Source organism: Lactuca sativa, chromosome 5 (genome assembly GCF_002870075.4).
Source record: "Lactuca sativa cultivar Salinas chromosome 5, Lsat_Salinas_v11, whole genome shotgun sequence".
In the NCBI taxonomy this organism is placed as follows: Eukaryota; Viridiplantae; Streptophyta; class Magnoliopsida; order Asterales; family Asteraceae; genus Lactuca; species Lactuca sativa.
Window position 1 is genome coordinate 126,556,845 of NC_056627.2, and position 21,959 is coordinate 126,578,803.

A 21,959-nucleotide genomic window follows, 5' to 3' on the forward strand; every position below is an offset into this window, starting at 1 on the left:
TGACTCGCTAAGTTCTCCTTGAACTGGTCGAGTCTGTCTTCATGCGGTTGGGACATTGCCTTGAACTCGTCGAGTCCTTTGATCTTCAATTCCATAACTAACCCCAACAGGCTGAGTTTTCCTTCAACTCAACCGAAGACCACTTCTAGAAGTCATTCTAGGGCAAACTGCAACCCGAATCGCCGATTCCTTCTTTGTCCAAAACTATACAGTCAATTTCAGTGGGTCTCAAGGCATCTAAACCATAGATCTGACCTCCTGGGGTCCATATTATACGTAAAGTTACGAACTTGATGTCCATGCATGGGTTTTTTGGCTCAAAAGGCTCTAAAAAGGGGTTAATATGGTGCATGGGGTTCTTATGGCATTAAATTTGGCACCTTTATGCCATAGGAACCCCCAATGGCTCCAGATCTGAAGTTCTTATCCCAAAATCGTGGTTGCATCCAAGAATGGCTCCAAAATGGCTACCAAAAACCCTAAGTTACTCCAAAAAGAGTATCTAATGAAAGAAGAAGCAAGGTATGGACTTGTTACTTCCAATAAACAGGAAATGAAGCAAAACCTCTGGATCTCCTAGCTCCTTCTGAAATCCCAAGCTCCTTCTTCTTTTCTTCAACCTTCTAACTTGCACAAAATGGCACAAAGAGCTCAAAATCACTCAAAAACAGTTAGGGCTTCGTGGGGGTGGTCTGAGGGTGTTGGAGGCTGCAAAGGGTACCACTTAAGGTGTTTAAATAGGGTGTAACCCCTAAATGCTAGGGTTTATCTAGACAACCCTACTCGCCGAGTCGGGCTCCCGACTCGTCGAGTAGGCCACTTAACCCCCGCAACCAGAAATCCAGTCTACTCGACGAGTTGGGCCTCCAACTCACTGAGTCCCAGAGCAAAATATGAAATTACTTGAATTTAAATACGTACCAGGAACTGAGTGTTACAATATATACACCAATTATGTCAATAAACAGAAAAGCTTTAAAATCCAATAAATGGATATGACAAAAATTATATTAAAATGTTTCTTACTTGGCCTTGGAATTTGGGGAAATCTTTGGATTATACCATTTCCCTCTATTATGACCTCTTTTAGGATCAAGCCCGAATCTAGCTCACCGGATTTCATGCATCCAATGTAAAGACTATCTTGCCCCTGACGACTTCCTAAAATCTCAACTAAAACCTATGAAAACCAAAAAAATAAAAATAAAATAAGGATTGCATAAAATGAACATTTATAAAATGCAAATAAGATTAGTTTTTCTTACCAATATTTATTCTTTCATGTGCCAAAAATGTTGAATGAAATTAGTTCGGTTAACCTTCATTAGACACACTCAAGAGTAATCCTGGATAAAGATGGTTTAATGTCAGAATCACGAAACCAAACAAACTTAATTAAGCATGTAGGAATAGCATTTATTCATAGTTACATGCAAGAAACAACAATGTACTTTTACTAGCATCTAATTTTTAGAGAATTGTTTTCCAAAAATTAGCATTGTACTTTCATTGTTCGCATTTAGGTATTGTCTAATAGAACATTATACTTTCAGTTTTTTTTCTTATTAATGTATTGTACTTCAAATCCACCAAATTATAGCATTGTACATTTGGTTTTTTTTTCCTACAAAAGCCCTATTCTATTAAAAATCTAACCAACTATAACAGTGAAAATTGCTTTATATTTAGATGATAGTTTTATAAAGGATAGATTTTCAAAGTAAAATGCTATAATAGAAACAAATGAAAGTGCAACGTTATAATAAACAACAACAATGAAATTACATTGATATTTCTTGCATTTAATAGTAAACTTCATTAGTTAACATACTCTAAGATATTGACTTAAAACTGTGAGAGCCTAAAATGCCAATTTCATAATGACTATACAAAAACCAACTTAAAGAATATATATGGAAATTTCAAAAGGGCATGGAGAAATACCTAAATGCAAAAAAAAAAAAAAAAAAAAAACAAAAAAAAAAAAAAAAACAAAAAAAACAAAAAAATCAATGTACTTTCATTATTTTGAATTATAGCATCTTATTTTGATTTATTTCTATTATAACATTATACTTTTAACTTTTCCTTATTAAGACAGTGTACTTCAAAGTTCAAAGTACAATGCTAATTATAGCATGTTGCTTTCAAATTTTGTCCTTATTTGAACATTATTTATTAAAATCTATCCAATTATAATAGTAAAAAATGCTTTGTAGTTAGATGAGATTTTCAAAGTGCAATGCTTTATAAATATAATAGAATCAAATGAAAGTAGAATGCTACAAAACACAAAGAAGTGGAGAAATATACCTTTAAGCACTTCAAAAAGAAGTTGTATCAAGCTCAAAAGATCCAGGTGGCACACCAACTAAGGAAGGTGGGACTGAAATCCATCTTAGAGTTGTATCATCCAATGTAAAGACTATTTAAGTATAAATAATAATTTAGTTGATTAATTAAATAGATAAGATTAATGATATACTTGAAACATACATTACTAAAGCAAGCAAGAGCCCTAGAAACACCTTTAGTGGGACCATCAATACCTAGAATGAAATCCATCCTAGAGCGAATCCAACTGAAAGGTTTAACATTGCTGAATTCAAGACCACTTTTAGCACCCTCGGCTGTAAACAAAAAATGAAAGTGATAAGTGTATTCCATGGTGAATTTAATCTTTAAAGGATAAACAACAAGAGAATGTTTTAATGTGACATCCCCACTTTTACGGTCATTTTGAAAACTTTTTATTTATGTTTGTTCAATACAGAGTTTATTCATTAATGCGGAATTTGGTCCCATAAAAGTATTTCTGAAGAAATGTTTCCATTGATTTATTAAGGCTCGGGATGTCATAACTGATACAAGAACCTAATCATAAACATTATTATTATTGGCCTTACAATATCTAATGACCTATAGTTCCTTTAATCTCTCAACAGGTCCAAATGTCAGATATCTTCGTATCGTTACCTATTATACAAAGAAACTGAGTGGGTCAGGTTAGGAAACCTGGTGAGTACATAGAGTTTTTTACCCACAATAAATATAGTTAATTATGTTTAATTATCAAACAGTTAAACCGATTACCCGTCCCCGTTCTCTTCTTTATTGTTCCCTAAGGATCTATCCTAAGGGTTATTTTTAATCATCATTACCGACGATACTGTTACAGGGATTTCACTGTGTGACAACCGAGAGGTTTTCGTTCACTGATCACCATTAGGAAATAGTAGGAAAATAGATGTAATAGCTTAGTATTGTAATATTTGATTTTTGAGGTAATAAGAATCAAATAAGTCATTGCATTTATTTGTTAAAAACATCCATTAGGCTAAAAAATTAACTTCCGAAAAGTTGTACCATTTTATAAGCTACATAAAATACATGGATAGTACTCGTTAACGTGATCTCAAGGATATAATATTCATAAAACTCCGGCTCCAAAGGTAAGAGTTATGGATTTTATAAAAATAGAAATCAATCATGTAGTTAAAATTAATTACGTCAAAACAGTACTTAGATATTGGTTGAGTTTTGACTAAGAGTGTAAACAGGAGTTTCTTAGTACTCTTCAAGATATAAACTTTAGGAAAAAGTTTGCTAAAAACGGGGGTACGTATGAGAGAGATATGATTTTTGTAAAATCATTTACTTTTACCCCTGTTAGATACAAAAATGAAAGTCAAACCTAGCCAAAACAACCTAAAAGAGAGTTGTAGTACCCATTGATATCATCACATAGATATAGAGAGGGCTTAGATCGGAGCTCACACGAAGAAGTTATGATTTTTGCAAAATCATTTTGTGCGCGTCTCCGCACGCCGCACACCTGATTCAAGTAGATTGTGAGAGACGTGGCCAAGTGGGGGAGTGACACGTGGAAACTTCCGGATGGAGCCATGATAATCACGTGCGGCGTGTGTAAATATTTCCTGACGCTCACCTCCAAAACTCGACTATAAATAGAAGGCAGTGCCATTCCATTTCTACACACTTTCAGTCTTCTCTCTCACTCTCTATCTTTGATAGAAGATGCTACCCTTTAGAGCGGTCCCAAGCCCGATTCAACCATACATCAAAGGTTTCACACGACTAGGGTGAGTTGACGGCCCCTATTTTACTACTTTAAATGTTTTACCGGAGGAAAGGGGGGGGGGGGGGGGGGGGGGGGGGGAATACATGCTTATCAAATGTTTTTTTTTTAAATATATTTATATCTACAAATATCAAATCATTTTAAAGCTTAAAACCTTAGGATAATGTAGCTATAGATACTATGCCTACTTATAAGTTGTGATATTATGCCTAAGAGATATAATGCCTCATAGTCTAAGAAAAGATAATACCTGATGTTATAATTGCCAAAATCCTAGGATAACGTAGTACCTAGAAGTTATGCTGGTCAAATATAGGGATATGCACCGTACTTAATTGTTACTCTGCCTATATATATATATATATATATATATATATATATATATATATATATATATATATATATATATATATATATATATATATATATATATATATATATATATATATATATATATATATATATATATATATATATATATATATATATATATATATATATATATATATATATATATATATGCAAAATAATTATGGGATCAAAAGATATTGTTAGGTGCATTTCATGCACCCATTTTTTGTTTTTATTTCATATAATTGCATTGAATAATTTAAAATTATATAAAGCAAATATGTTGTATTCTTTCTATAGAAAAAACTATTACTAACTTGGCAATATTTGTTTTTGATTAGTTAGTTATATGATGTTTACTAATATAAAAAATATAAAAAATAAATCTAAGTTTAAAATCCTGATAGAATGTTATATGTTATCAAAAGATGACTTTGATTTTGTTATGTAGTTAGGCAAGTTTTTCTTAAATTTTGTGTTGTATATGTATATGTATCAAATGACATAACAAATTAGGATTAAATGAAATATTATCAGCTTTACATATAAAACATTTATATAATTAATTAATCATAAATGTTAAATGAAAGTTTATGTCTTGAGTTTTTGGTTGCAAGATCAAAAAATTTATTAGTTTAGAGTTTATTTTACAAATATTTGATTATTCATTACGATTTTATATTATCAATATTATTTTTCTTTTTTGTCTGTAGTTTCCACGGGTTATAACCTAATTAACACTATATAATAATTTGTGTCCAATGTCAACATACTCAACGACCAGAGGTTTTTCTATTTAGTTTGGTAGGGCACTTGGCATTGTGAATGTACACAAATTGGTTATTATTATTTAGAATTTTAAAATTTAAAATTATTAATTATATGATTAAAGTTTTATTTTTGTAAACAGATCATATGAAACAAATGTCAAAACATCTTATTGACCAGCAGAATAGACAATCATTCAATCCGAGAGGTACATCATAAAATACGACATATTCATGATAACAAGCAATTATGATAGGAGATGCAAAAAACTTCACTAAAACATAAAATAATAGAAAAATGTTATTTAATGTTTATTTTAATTTATTGAAACATATTTACGTATTTGTCTTATAATATTAAATTATTCTTTTGTATGCAATCGTATAATTTTATCTTTTTCAGTTAAATTATGAGCTAGCTTTTTACCGAATCACCTGCTAGCTAGCTTTGCGGCTAAATTAAAAAATACATAGCCAAAAGCTCAAAAAATAAAAACTTTTTGATTTCAAAGTCTAAATTTGTGTCATTTCACCATAAAAAAAACTATTTACAAGTGGGAATAATGTCCCTAAACACAGACTGTAAGAAGAAACATTCTACACTTTGGTTCAACTCCCAAAGCAGCCTTCACCACATAATCGTGTCTATCTCTTTCACTTTCTTTCAAAGGTTTCAACAGATAGATATATCTTCTACTGAAACTTTAAAAGCTTAAGTATAGGCTTCTGATTAAAATATTACTTTTTGCATTTCAATAACTGCCTTTTAGAGGTCTAAATTTTGCATAAAATGTGTTTGGAAATTTATGCAGCAGAGACCGATTGTGTTTTTTGTCGAGGAGGGATGCGAAGCCATGACTTCATCATGTCATATGCTGTGAAACCAATCGCAACCGAAGGAACAATCTGCCAACAATTGTGCGTCTCTGTTAGTATTTTTTTTTATAAATACTACACATTTCATTTGCAAAAAAATAAATAATAATAAAAAAGCTTAATTAAGATTATAATAAATATATGTATATATTTTCTTAGTTGCTATTATATAAACAAACAAGTGTAACTGAATTAAGATTGCTGATTCTTGTATGTAATTGAAAGTAGAAAGAAAATGAAGAGGTACACCTTGATGTAATTTATGCTGAGGCCAGCAAATAATTGCCTCCATCCTTGTTCAGAGACAATAGTGGTGATCCCCTGCCATGTATTCTTATGTCTACCACCCCCTAAGGCTTGCATATTTTCAACCTACAATTAATTATTCATTTCATTTCTTTCTATTAGGACATTGTAATTTCAAAAAAAAAAAAATTGTACTTAGAAAAATCTAGGCTTAATCTGATGAAAGAACTTATATTTTGTGTTTTTTTCCGGATTAAACCTCAAATTTGTTTTTTACTTGAAAAAGACCATGTATTTTTTCATTTTTTCCATTTGGCCCTTTTAGTCATTTTTTTTTCCCAAACAATATGTAAAATGTGAGGTTTCTTTGAGAAAAATTGAAAAAGTTGAGGGTTTATTTGGAGGCAGTTAGAAGGTTGATGGTTTTTTTTGAAAAAAAAAAAAGACAAAGACTGTGTTTGGCGCGTCATAGCTAGCTGATAAGCTAGCTTATTTTTCGAGCTTTTTTAAGTTGTCATGTTTGGCAAGCCAAAAAGTAGCTTATAAGCTAATTTTCCAAATATACCCCTTAATTAATTATAGAAACACATTCTTTTAAATAACCTTTTATGTCATTTTATATCTTTCAGCTAGTTTTACCAAACGTCATTTTTTATCAGCTAGCTTTTCAGCTATCAGTTAACTTTTTATTTAACAACTAGCTTTTCAGCTTGCAGCTAGCTTTTCAGCTGGCAGCTAACTTTTTATTTAACAACTACCTTTTCAGCTAGTTTTACCAAACGTCATTTTTTATCAGCTAGTTTTTCAGCTGTCAGCTAACTTTTTATTTAACAGCTAGCTTTTCAGCTTTTTAGCTAGTATGCGAAACATAGCCAAAGTAGGGTTTTTCGGAAAAAATAAAAAAATACAAGGTCTTTTTCAGGAAAAAAAAATAAAGTTGAGGTTTAATCTGGTAAAAGACACACAAAAATATAAGGTCTTTTATCAGATTAACCAAAAAATATACTGAATTAAATCAGCGAAAACTGCTTTGTATTTGGATGAAACCACTATAATTAATCAGGTAGATTTTTGATAAGTAGAATGCAAAAGAAAGTAATACAAGAAATTAGAGCTTGAAAAATGTAAGAAATAGATAATTACAAGTAGGTTGCTATTGTATGCATTTAAGGAAGCAAAAAGCAAAATAAAATAACATAAGTATTAAGTAGTACCTGCATCTGCCTTCTAACAACATCTAAAGGGTATGTGAAAGTTTGACCAAATAAACCAGCCAAAGCACCACAGCACAAACGCATCATGATTGATCTCTGATGCTCTTCAGAAACATGTCTTTTCAGCTTCTCATAAATATAAAACTTCAAACCAGCATATGGCAGAATACCAATAAGTGTTGGACCTGAAAAGATAATTAAATTAGTAGCCTATAAGAAATATGCAAATATATGATATATGATAAAGGATGATACATAACAACATACCTACACCTCGATACAAGCCACGCATCCCACCCTCTGTATAAACACTTTGTAAAACATTTCTAATGCCACTGTAGCGAGGCTGTGTAGTAGTAGTAATACTTTTACTTTTACAACCATTTCCCAAACTTGCTTTTTCATCCACAACCTATAAAACCAGAAAGCAAAATAAGAATTGTGATGAAATGATAATTTCCATAATTATTTGTAGATAAAATCCATTCAAATATTTATAAAGTTATTTTTAATTCATTTTTGGTCCTTCATTTAAGTAAAAAAAAAAATTAGTATTTTTGGTCCTTGAGTATAGCTAGCTGATTTTTGCAATTTAGGGATCAAAAAATGAAAACATTAAAATGATTTGATGAGAAAGAAAAAACTGACTTGATAAGCGAGTTTGGTGCGAGCCAAATCGAGAGGATAAGTGCATAAGACAGCAGTGCCTCCAGCTGCTGAGCCGGCTAAGAGATCTACAACGGGCCCCGTCCCTAATAATCCGGTGTAGTTGTCCAACACCCAACATCTGTATTGCTCGTATGTCATGAAATGCAATGCTGCATATGGAACTATTCGAAGAACACTAGCTCCATTTCCTCTGAAAACACACACCAAACCATTTACATACATTCTAAATTATGCAACTTCCATTTCCATTCATTTGTTTTTCATTTCTTCCTCTACCCGATTATAGTAATGTTGAGTACGCTTCTCAAAGTATAACGTATGCAAAGTCTTAATAGAAAGAAAAGGAGGTATGATGCTAGATATACAAATGAATAAAAATGAGAGAAATGGAAGTGATAATATGATGCTAGACATACTTGTAAAATCCTGGAAGCCCTTCATGCTTTAGTAGTCTTTTCAGTGATTGGTAGACTCCAAGAGACTGAAAGCCTTGAGTTCGAGTCTGAATATAGAAATAGAAAAGTTATAATATAACAAATAGAACAAAATCATGTATGAAAATTCATATTGATGCATGATTTTCATCCTGTCTTTCTGCTACATCTTTTTACTGAATCATAACTTTTTTAACATTAAACAAAACATAAATCGAATTCCACATGGATGCAATTGGCAGTAAACAATATTATCTTACATTGGATGCAATCGATTTAATTCAAAGAAAATTCTCATCATAATGATAATTATGATATCATCCTTCGAGTACAAGACTACCCTTATATGGAAAGTTGAATCATATCATTCTTGTTTTTTATTTAATAAAACAAGATAATGATTGAAATGGTATTAATGTCATTCATTATATGGTAAAACACATATGCAGCTCTAACATGCCATATTGAATTATAACCCCTTTGAACTCAAATACAAACCAGCTTCTACATCTGATAAAATCACAAGTTCCTTATACTAATATGCTACATTGTGAACTTCTCAATTTAACAATCAATGAAAGCAAACAACTACAGTAAAAATCAAAGACACACCATTGTAAAAATGAAACTAAAGTGTCATGGAGATTATTAAAAAGAAAAGCTAAACAAACAAAGTATTAATCAAAACCCCACCTGCAATAAGATCTTAATCCTTTCGAGTGGAGCAACAGCAGTTTTAGCAAATGCTCCTGCAGCACCTCCAGCTATTAGTTCCTTGACATACACAGGCAATGTATCTAAATAAGCAACCTCTCTCCCATTAGATGAACCCTCAACCAATCCTGCCACATTTGTGGATAGTGAAGAACCTTGGGAAGAACCCATCTTGAAGAAATACTCCTAAAATCACAATCTAAAAACCAAACGACCTTTTCTTTTCAAACACTATGAATGTCCCTATTCCCTATCCACCCTGCAATTTGAAATAATCCTTATCCCATCTATCTCTAGCAGTTGGCTCAACCCAATGTAGAGACAACCGCCTGAGCACACACAGAGATATGTTCGCCAGACAATTTTTGTAACCGACGACAACAACCATATGCATCAAACAGAAAAAAGTAAAAGTAGAATACCAAACCGATCGAATTACCCTAAGACAGAATCAATATTCCATATGGATCTCTGTTGATCTACTTTCCGTAAATCTCTTGCGTGCAATTTAAAAACCAAAAAAAACAACCTTCGGAATAACAAGAAATCGCAATACTCAATTCAGATTTCTCGACATAAACCTTAGAAACTGAAAATCCTCCAGCTAAAATCGAAATGATCAATAAACAAGAGTCGGCGGAGATAACAAGAGATCGGCAATACCCAATTCAGATTCCTTGGTATATAACCTAAGATGTTGATTGATTCTAAGTTGTAGTTGCGTAGGAGAGCAGGTATCTTGATGCATTTAATTTCTTTCAGTAGGGGTGAAATAAGAATCAGATACCCGTTCTCCTTTGGAAAGTTGTTACCTTCCTTGAGCCTTCTCTCAAATTGGGAGAGATTTCTTCGTAGATCTACTAGTTTCTGGGAAATTGCATTGGAATTTAGGGTTTAAATAATAAATGTCAATTGGTCAAAATCGTGAGCCCCTGTTTTTGAACAGGACGTTTGGATTATTGACCATTATCTGCCAATCATGTGAACTCTGCCGCAAAAGGGTTTAGCAAATGGACGTCTTTGTTTTTTCTTAGCACAATCTAACCTTTTTTTTTTCCTCATAGATTCATATTTTTCTACTTAGACTCATCGGTGTCATCGGTGTGGGGGTGCGGTTTGGAACCGCGGTTTCTGCCACGTGGATCTGGAACACCGTCTTCAAGCCACGGTTTTCTGCGGCCAAGACCGCAGTACGGCCTTTGAAGACCGCGTCCTCTGATTGGCTGGTCAACTTTTGACCGTAGAAAGCTGTATATTCGTGTATTTTTTGTTACTATTATATATATATATATATATATATATATATATATATATATATATATATATATATATATATATATATATATATATATATATATATATATATATATATATATATATATATATATAGTGGCGGACGCAGAACATTTTCATAGCGGCGACACTAAATTTTTTTTTCCAAATAAATCTATATTAGTAGTGTCATTCGTGTTTTAAGCCGGTGCACCTAATAGAAAAAACATTAAAAAGACATTAAATTTTTTTTTACACTATGTGCCGGCGTCGGAGCAGTGGCCCGGGACCCCTGGGGCACCACTAAGGTCCGCCACTATATATATATATATATATATATATATATATATATATATATATATATATATATATATATATATATATATATATATATAGGGCTAGGTTAAAGTGTTTTTTAAATTTATTGTGTGCTAGAATGCACCAATAGGAATTTAGTAAAATTATATTATTATTTAATTAAATAATGATAAATATTAAATGGTTTCCATAATTATATGTATATTAAATGATATCCATAATTATAATTTTCTTTTTATGAAAATTAATTAAATTCGTCATTAATGTTAGCAATAAAATTCTTTCAGAATGAATTCGTATCTAGGTTTATATGTCAGCAATAACAATATTTCAGGACTCACTCACTTAAAATACAATAAAATTGTATGAAATATGAAGAATGATGGTGTATTCTAGTAGAATATAATCTCGTTCTCCTAGAATACACTCTTATTATTTTATATATGAAATTATTCTGAAATAATATTATTATTATTGACATCAATGACGAATTAAATTCGTTTCCATAAAAAGGAATTATAAATATGGATATTATTTAATATACATTTAATGTTTACTCAATTCTTATTGGTGCATTCTAGTATACAATAGATGTGAGAAACATTTCAACCTACCTCTCTCTCTCTGTGTGTGTATATATATATATATATATATATATATATATATATATATATATATATATATATATATATATATATATATATATGGGGAGGATCAAATGAGAACACCAAAAAGGTTGAGAACGCGAGAACACTTCTGGACCAATCATATTATAAGGGTATATTAGTAATTATATATGTTAATTAAATTAAAATAAAATAAAATTCAATCAAATTCCCTTAAATTTAGGATCAGTTACCAAAAAAAAATATTCGATTTTTTTATTTTTCTTATTAATGTAATATAAAAAACATTTTTACAAAAATTTATTTAAATAATGAAAAAAAATCAAATTTTTTCTCTTATTTCACGTTTTTTTTTCTTCAAAAAAAAATGAATAGAAATTCAACCCCAAATCAATACAATTATATTCACAAATGATTTTTTTTTCCAAAAAACATAAAACTACTCCAATCACAAATGAATACATATCAACTTACAAGTAACCAAATTCTTTATTTTAATCAACTAAAAATAAAAAGAATACCTCTAATCATAAATAAATACACTCATTAACACATGATTACATTGCTATTCACAAATGAATACACTGTTATTAACAAATGAGTACCTTGCTATTCACAAATAAATAAATAAATACCTCTAGTCATAACTAAATACATTCATTCATACATGAATGCACTGTTATTCCCACATGAATACAATGTTATTCATAAATAAATACACATTCTGAATTTATGGAGTATATTGTCGATTGATTTGGAATCGGGATGGTCAATTAAAAAGTCAAAGTTGGATTTGTGGACTTTTTGGTTCGAATGTTTCACCTGTGAATGTAATCAGAAACGAGGTCTCGGAATCGTAACTCATATTTGCAATCTGAATCAAGCCTATGTTTGGAATGCTTGGATTCAGGTATTAACATCGATTCGCAATCGGGAGTATGATGTTCTTACTGAATGAAATCGAGATTGAAACTTTACTGGAATGCTCTAAGGATGTCTGCTATTTGCTGGTCAACCTGGAAGTCAATATTGTTGCGAACTATCTCACCTGCGAACGATCGGAGCTTGATAATCAGGGCTCAGACTCATTTTTCCCACGAACATCAAAGTTAAGATCAGATTCGAAATCGACTGTTCACTATTGGGATGTTTGTAGTTTGAAATTGATTCGAAGCTTCATATTCGGGTTGAGTTTGATTCGCGAAGCTTGCGTTGTCGGGGCTAGGGCAGCAGAAGGAGGCGGCGGCTGTTAGCCTCTTAGGAGCTTATCTTGACCATATTTGCATCTCAGTTATGGCGGAGACGGGTCTAAACTGGATATAGACGCCTCAATGGTTGGGGAACTCGACGTCGCTGCAACCATCTTCGGCGAAGCTTGCGTTTTCGGGGCTAGGGCAGCAAAAGGAAGGGCGGCGTTGCAGAGAGGCAGATGGATTGTTGAAGATCAAAGACGAAGGAGAAATAGGGTGCTTTCTGGATGAGTAGAGAAAAAAAAGCGACTACATCAATAGTCTTTATCTTCAAAGCGGCTTGCAGGTCCAATTAGGGCTAAAAAAAATCGTTTGATTGGGGAATGAATAGGGAGACGGCAATCTTTAATGGAAATAACAATGGGAATGAGAAATTATAGGATTGACCTAAAGTTTCAATTACTGTTATACCCTTATGCCATTTTAAAAGTTACACTTTACTACCTATAGTTTTAGAATCAACATAAATTACCCGTTTGATAATAGTCTTAGATTTGAATATTTTAATGGCCCAGATGTGTTCTCGCGTTCTCAACCTTTTTGGTGTTCTCAATTGATCTTACTCATATATATATATATATATATATATATATATATATATATATACATGTTACCATTTTAACCATTCATCACCTTCACTCTATCTTTAAACAAATATTTACACAATCTTTTCATCCATTTTTTTTGAAAAAATGTCTTCTTCCAAAAGGCCTACTAAAGAAAAAACACCAGTCAGAAACACCAACACCCCAGGACCTTCGTTCGATCAACCTATTTTCTCACCTCCGTGTTACCACTACGGCGGTATGCTTCCATATTTTCCACAACGACCAGGGCAACCACTACCACAAACACCACCACTACCACAACCCAACCCGGATTTTAATCCATTTGATTTTTTATCTCAAACCGAGTTTGTTCAACAAACACAAACACAGCCAGAAACGGTCGTTTCTGATTCTGAACCGGAATTCGTTACAAAGACTCAGCTAACTCGAGCAGCAACTAAAAGAAAGGAGAAGGCGGAGGCTAGATGTTTGGAACCTTTGGAAGCGTTAGTGTTGGTACAATCTTGGATCGATATTTCAGAATATGCGACGGTTGGAAAAGACTAAAAGCATGACCGCTTTTGGATTCGTGTTTTACACAGGTTCCATAAAGGAATGAACCGTGGAGAATATTGTTCAAAATATCAAGTGTACTCTAAATGGGGGAAGATGAACAAAGAAGTCATGTTGTTTAATGACTTGTGGAACAACATGAAACGTCAATGGAAAAGTGGATAAAGCGATGAAGTGATTTTGAGGAAAGCGTTGAAAGTGTATCAAAAAGAAAATCTGAAGGCTTTTCAAGTTTCTTGAAGTTTGGAATTTTTTTAAAGATAACAGGAAATGGCTGAGTAGCAAAACATCTGACCAGCATATCGACAGTGGGTCAAAACGCAGCAGAACATCTGAGTCCGACCACACTACATCAGATGCTCGTGTTCAATTTGATCTGAACAAAGATGAACTTGTTCCAGCTTCACCACCTTCCCGATTATTGGGAAGAGACAAATCAAAAAGCAAAGGCAAAGGCAAAGCGTCGGATTCAGATGATTTGAAAGAAATGGGAACCGACATGAAGGGTATAAAAGACAAAATGGACAAGATTTTGAAAATTGCTTCTGAAAGAGAGCTTCGAAAACAAAGGGAGAGCGACATGCGAGTACTAGCGATGGACACGTCGAATATGACCGGGGCCGAGCTTGAAGTGGTTTTGGCGATGAAGGAGGAAGTGAAAAACCGTTACATCAATCGTGGCTAATTTCTAGTTTTTTTTTCAAGTTTTTAATCGTTTCGTGTGTGTGTGTGTGTGTTTTTTTTAAGTTGTAGGTTTTATGTTTCTACTTTGTTTTTCTAAATTTTTAGGTTTTTTTTTTTTTTTTTTTTTTTTTTTTTTTAAATTAAGTAATGTATGGTATTTGTATTTTTAATTAATGAAATATTATGTTTTTAAAATTATGTTTTTTTTATTAAAAAAATAAGTTTTATTAAATTAAAAAAAAAAAAAAAAAAAAAAACTAAAACTAAAACTAAAACTGTGGCACACTCCCTTGGTGTGGTAACTGGCAAGAAACCATACTTGAATGGTAAAAAATGACATGGCGCTTATGTGGCGGGGGAGGGAGTGCGGTTTCGGTGGCACCACACCCTCTAGCCTTATTATTCAACTATTTTTTCTGCTTATCATGGCGTGTTTGGTACGGAGCTTTTGGAAGCATTTCCGAGCTTCTAGCTTTTAACTTTTAACAAAACGCTATAGTTTAAACAAAAGTTTCGTTTGGTAGTACGAACGTTTAGTTTTTAGTTTAAACAAAACGCTCCAAATCTAAAAGCTACTTCATGTAGCGTTTAACAAAACGCTATTGAGTTTTTGAAATCAATTTTCATAATTACCTTTAAAAATATTTTTATATATTTATTTATTTTTAATCAGTTGTCCTTTTATATAATTTTATATATTTCAAAATCTTCCAGCTACTTTTGTCAAACACTCATATAACAAATAAAAGTCACAGCTTTCCGCTACCAGCTACCCGCTAACCGCTTCTAGCTAACAACTACTTTTGCCAAACACGACCTATGTAGAAACAAGGTTACTATGTTTAAAATTATTAGATAGAAAAAAGAAAAATATTAAATGTCCATATACAAAATGCAATGCATTTCGGAATGTAAGTAAAGTTGAATTGATATGATAAGTAAATAAGCATAATACTCTAACATAGATTTTGAATGACTTTTTTGTATACAACATAGAAGTTTTATTCGTCAATTTGTCATCTTTATTTAAAATCAATAATTTTAATCATTATCTATTTTTTACTTTGGATAAAATAACATATAACAGACTATATGTGCAAAGTGATTCTCATAAAAACAAACCAGCCTTTGGCAATGATTGGCTTTAACTTTTATTTATGGTCATAAAAAAAAGAGCTAGAGGATATTGTCATCTTTTGAATTTTAATGGAATTTTGATGTCTGGAGGTGTTAAAGACAATCTTGAAATAAAAGTTCGATATCCCATATTACTTTCGGTTATGAACACTATTTCTATGATGTGATTACCCAATGATAGCACATGAAGTCTAGTCCAATTACATAAGCCATTTTTTGGTCGATGTTTCTTAGTAACATAACTGAACACTGAATTTTAAAATTAACTTATGGTTAAACAAACTAGAGATTTTAAGTCCATTTAGAACATCAAGTGAGTATAAAGTCTCATCGAATAGATCGTGAAGAATCTTTGATTGGCAGATCTATATGAACTGATGTATTCTTTTTCATCTCCAGGGAACAACGAAAGCAGACAATCATTTATTTTTTGAAATACTTCATTTTTCAGTGCAAGTATTGCTCATTCTTCAAAATAATTTGCATTGTTGAAGTTTTCAAAAAATGATGGATATACAAACTCAATTAATGAACCTATGGCATCACAAGATTGAGTAATAAGAAGCTCCTTAGGAATATGAATAATCATTGCTATCATTAAAACCACCCGTATTTCATTCTCTTATATCCAATAACCAATTTGCAATTAACCTTGTTTGTTGTACTTTAGATGGATCACTTCCAACAATCAAACTCATGTATTTCGTTAATTTTAGTACTTTGCAATTGCTATATATATATATATATATATATATATATATATATATATATATATATATATATATATATATATATATATATATATATATATATATGAAGAACTTAAAGATGCATTGACAATTTCTTGTCTGCTACCATTGGAAAAAACTGGTAGAATTTATCTAAATTCACCTCCAAATATGATTACTTTGACTTCAAACAGGATATATGAGTTGCTAACATTACCAAAACTTAATACATCCTTTATAGCGTGATCCAATGCTTCGAATGCATGCTTATGAACCATTGATGCTTCATCCCAAATAACCAGTCATGTTTTTTTAGTAATTTGGAGGCATTGTTGTTTCACTTTATAGAAAAAAGAATCTTCATTAAGGTTTAAAGGAATACCAAAGCGAGAGTGTGATGTTCTAAATCCGTTTAGCAAAGAAGCAAGTTTGCTTGAAGCAACATTTAAAACAATACGTCCATTATATATTATGGTTGTTGATAACGTCTTCCATAGAAAGGTATTTCCTGTTTCACCATAACCATGAACAAAAAACAAACCTCCTTTATTATCTTCAATTTCTATCATGAGATCATCAAAAACACCTTGTTTTTTATTTTTTAGTGAGGCAAGAAGTGTTTGAACTTTGTTTTGAAGAGTTGTGATGAAACGTCCCAAAAATACAAGGTAAAAATTTCATTTTTAAATTAACCAAATCCAACATCCATTCATTCTAATAAGACAATAATCAAAGTATGATAATGTATCCTCAAAACATCGGTGATACATCAAAAGATAGTGTAGAATAAAACTCTAGGGTATGCAACGCGATCATGCCGAACTCTTCCCCTTGGAACCAGAAGTACCTGAAAAACATTTAAACACAAAACTGTAAGCACAAAGCTTAGTGAGTTCCTCCAAAATACCACATATACATACGAGACTTGCCTAAACATACAAAAGGGTCCCACTCACGAGGCTCGCCCAACATATAAACAAGCCTCACCCAGCATACAAACAGGTCCTACCCATGAGCCTTGTCGAACATATAAACGGGCCCCGCCCAACATACAACACATGAAAGAGTTACACAAACAATCTAGCATCATACACGGTATAATGTGAAGACTCACCTCGCTATTGCAGATGAAAGTGAACCGCTCACACAATCCAAAATCGGGTGCTAAAAACTACCTAAACATATATACAGGGTGAACCCTTAGTTCACTAACCCAAAACAAGCAAATAATCCAGAAGTCAAAAGGCCAACGATCAAAGATCAAGGTCAAGAGTCCGAAATTACACTTCAGCGAAATGTCACTGCGTGGCGATCCCTTAGCCACGTCGTGGCATCGAATAAGACAAAACGGTTAGGCAGCCTCCTAGTCGCCACAACGTGGCAACCAAGGTGTCATGGCGTGGGAATTGGGTTTTAACAGCTTAACTGGATAAGTTGTTTTCTTTGTCCTTAGGAGATCCAAAGCTTAGATCTTATTCTTCCCAATATCTTGATGGATAAAGTTTCCAACTTTGCCCATTAAGACACCCCACTATGAAGAAATCTCCAACCCTAAGTCCTTAATGACATCCTAAGGCATAGGCTAACCCATTAAGCTCTTAATCAACCAATTCACCCAACCAACTTTCTAGAATACTTTCATACCCAAAATACACCATAAAAATCTGTGCTTTATGGACATACATGTCTCACCTATAAAAGGTCAAAACCAAGGAAGAAAAGGGCTCAAACTTATGCATGAGACTAAATACTCTAAGGAATCCTAGATATGGAACATATATCACCAAAATGATCTCAAGGATCCATAAAGTTGCAAACTTTATGGTATCCATCCATTCCAACTTTCACAACATGAAGAATAAGGGGAAAATTAAGATCTAGAATCATGAAATTTAAAAGTTTGAGTCTTTAATACTTACAAAAGTCCAGAAGATGTTCTAGAAGATGAAGATGATGTGTGCAAGGTGAACTACCACACCAGACCAGCTTCCTTCTCCTTCAAAAGGCCAAAAACACCACAAGTTTCTTCAAAAATGAGATCAATGAGGCTAGAACTTATTAGGGTTTGAAAAAAGAGTATTGTAGGTTGAGGGTGAGCAAACCCTAGCTTATACATTCCTTAAATATGGCTTAAGACCTGCTAATTAGGGTTTTTATCCTTAGATGGCTGCCACACAATGACATAGGCGACTTAAACAAAGTTCGCGAACATTCTTGATATGTCACGTTATGGTGGTGTATCCACCACATCGTGGCAACCCAGAACTTAATTAAGTTAAATTAAATTAAATACCTCAGGAGTCTGGATGTTACAACTCTCCCCCACTTGAATCAGACTTCGTCCTTGAAGTCTGTTGCTGCAAATAACTCTGGGTAATGCTCTCTCATCTCCTCATCGGGTTCCCATGTCCATTTGAAACTCTTTCGATGCTGCCATTGCACCTTCACCAACTCTAGTACCTTGTTGCGCAAGGCCTTGGTCTTCTTATCAAGAATTGCAACTGGTCACTCCACATAGTTTAGGCACCCGTCCACCTAAATATCATCCAACAAAACTATTGTGGAATCATCGTCTAAACACTTCTTCACCTAAGAGACATATAACATATTGTGGATCTAGCTGAGCTCATCAGGAAGATTCAATCAGTATGCAATATTGCTCACCCGGGTGATAATCATGAAGGGATCTAACTTGTCTCGCTTTCGAAATCGGATGATACACTTCCAAGGTGACACCTTCAGAAGCACATAATCTCCCACCTGAAACTCGAGGTCTGATCTCCTCCAGTCGACATTACTCTTCTGGCGACTCTGTACGGTCTGAAGCCTAGCGTACACCTGTTGTATCAACTTAGTAGTACCCAACTTGTCTCGCTTCCGAAATTGGATGATACACTTCCAAGTTGACACCTTCAGAAGCACATAATCTCCCACCTGAAACTCGAGGTCTGATCTCCTCTAGTCGACATTACTCTTCTGGCGACTTTGTACAGTCTGAAGCCTACCGCACACCTGTTGTATCAACTTAGTAGTCCTGAGTACCATCCCGATACTCCCCATAACTTGTTGTCCAACCCTGCCCCAACAAATTGGGGTCCGACACTTCCTTCCATAAAGCATCTCAAAGGGAGTTCGATTGATACTAGCATGATAAATGTTGTTGTAGGAGAACTTGGCCAAGGGTAGATATGTATCCCAACTTCTACCAAAATCCAACACACATGCCCAAAACATATCATCGAGCATCTAAATCGTCCGCTCACTCTGTCCGTAAGTTTAGGGATGATAAATTATACAAAATTACAACCGAGTACCTAACTCCTCATGGAATTTACTCCAAAAACTGGAGGTGAAACGAACATCCCGATCCAAGATCACTGAAATCAGTACCCCATGACGTGCAACCATCTCACGTGATACTCTCCTGAATAGGAATAAAATGCATGCTCTTGGTCAATTGGTACATGATGACCCAAATCGAATCCACCCCATGCGTTGTCATCGGTAACTTGGTGATAAAATTCATGGCAATCTACTCCCATTTGGACATGGGAATATCCAACGGCTGTAACTTGTCGTGAGGTCTATGATGTTCGGCCTTGACTTTCCAGAAAGTCAAGCACCTCTCCGCGTAACATGCTACATTCCCTTCATGCAGGGCCACTAATAATCAACTCTAAGATCTCGATACATATTCTTCGCTCCAGGATGAATTGAAAACTTCAATTTGTGATCCTATCCCATCAATACCTGCCGCGCACCTCCCAAATAAGGAATTGAGATCCTTCTATTCAAGGCTACACAAATCATGACTGTCGTAATCAAAAAATGAGATCTAACCCACGATCCGCTCACTCTTCTGGTATTCCTCATTCATAGCCTCGACTTGTGCCTCGAGAATCCACTACAATAATGGGGGTAACAATCGTCATCCTCAAACAGAGATTCAAATAAGTACATCGATCACTTTGCAACTCAGCGCACCGAACACCACATTGGCCTTTCTAGACTAATATAAATTATTACAAGTATAGTCCTTCACCATATCAAGCCACCTACATTGCCTCATGCTGTAACATCCCGATTCCCAGGTATGAGAATTTTTATTAAAGGGCAAATTTTCCTGGGAACTCGTCGAGTTGATGGCCTCAACTCGACGTGTTGAAAGTTTTTGGGCAGATCTTTTTGGACCAACTCGACGAGTTGGAGAGGAAAACTTGACGAGTTTGTGGCTAAATATGAAACCTTAATTTTTAGGGTGTTGCACCCTATTAAAGGCCTTAAGTCCCATTGATGGCCTCCTTAATCGCCTCCTCTGTGCAGAAACCCTAGAATTCATGCATCTTACCCCAAGTTGAGTGTGCGAGCTTAAAAGTTGCTTCTTTTGGTCTCATTTTTTTGAAATAGCTTGAATTTGGTGGTGCCTAGCTTGAAGGGAAAGCTATAGATCTAGAATCTCCTTGAGTTTAGCTACTCTTTTGAGGTAAAAAGTCGAAAACTTTCTTATCTATTTGCTTAGATCTCTTCCATGGAAGTTTATTGTCATATTTGACTCATTTTTGGATTGTTCATGGGGTTGAGCATTTCATGGAGTTATCACTTTAGATCTGGACGTCTGATGGCCTCTTTTGGCTTAAAGTTGCAAACTTTATTAAGTTCTAGGCCTCTTTCATGCTTAAGATCCCTTATTAAGCTTTCCTTGAGAGTAAGAGCCTCTTTGGGGCATGCATGAATGTAAAGTTGGCAACTTTACGTTATTTTCCAGCTCTTGGGTGCTAGATCTACATCTTGAAACATTAGACTTTATGAAAAAGGACATAATGTGTAAGAGGGTAAAACTCGACAAGTTTTCCAGCCAACTCAGCGAGTTGGTTGGGATTGTTCCCGACTTCTGAATGCTAAAGGAATTAATAGGTATACTCGACGAGTTGGGTCAACATGGACTGTTGACCTTGACTGTTGACTTTGACTTTGAATTTGACCATGGTTGACCAAGCTTGACTCTTAAGGGAATTCTGGGTATTTCGGGGTTTTGATGGAAATGGTCACATGGTGGTTGTAGGCATTTGAGTCAGGAGCTAAAATTTGAGAGTTGGATCTTATCAGTCAGTGCTGCTTGTGAGGTGAGTTCCTTACTATACTTGCGGGTTGAAGGCACCAATACCGGCCCAGTGGATTGATTTACTGTTACGCATGTTGTTATGCTGTTATGATATGTTAGATCGGTATCCTAGAAGATGGATGTTGCTATGTTGTTATGATCTGTAGATCGGTATCCTGGTAGTTAGGATAATGCTATACTTAGTGGTCTATTAGATCTGTTTGACTGGTTGTAGACTGTTATATGATTATCTGTTATATGTGCACATGCTTGATTGGTGGCTGAGGCTTTTCTGCTTTGTGCGTAAGCCAATAGACCGGGGCATTCCAACCCGATGGTTGAGGGTCGG

At 33.8% G+C, this 21,959-nt stretch overlaps 1 protein-coding gene across 1 annotated transcript; it reads right to left on the reverse strand.

Moving 5' to 3' along the window:
• Positions 1-5,699: 5,699 nt before the first annotated feature.
• On the reverse strand, positions 5,700-10,270 carry LOC111918517 (mitochondrial carrier protein CoAc1). Its single transcript, XM_023914179.3, has 7 exons — positions 9,353-10,270; positions 8,642-8,727; positions 8,205-8,415; positions 7,824-7,968; positions 7,557-7,741; positions 6,346-6,468; positions 5,700-6,126 (listed from the first exon to the last, which is right to left on the reverse strand). The coding sequence occupies exons 1-7, from the start codon at positions 9,542-9,544 to the stop codon at positions 6,025-6,027; spliced, it is 1,044 nt and encodes a 347-aa protein (XP_023769947.1). The 5' UTR covers positions 9,545-10,270; the 3' UTR covers positions 5,700-6,024.
• Positions 10,271-21,959: the final 11,689 nt, after the last annotated feature.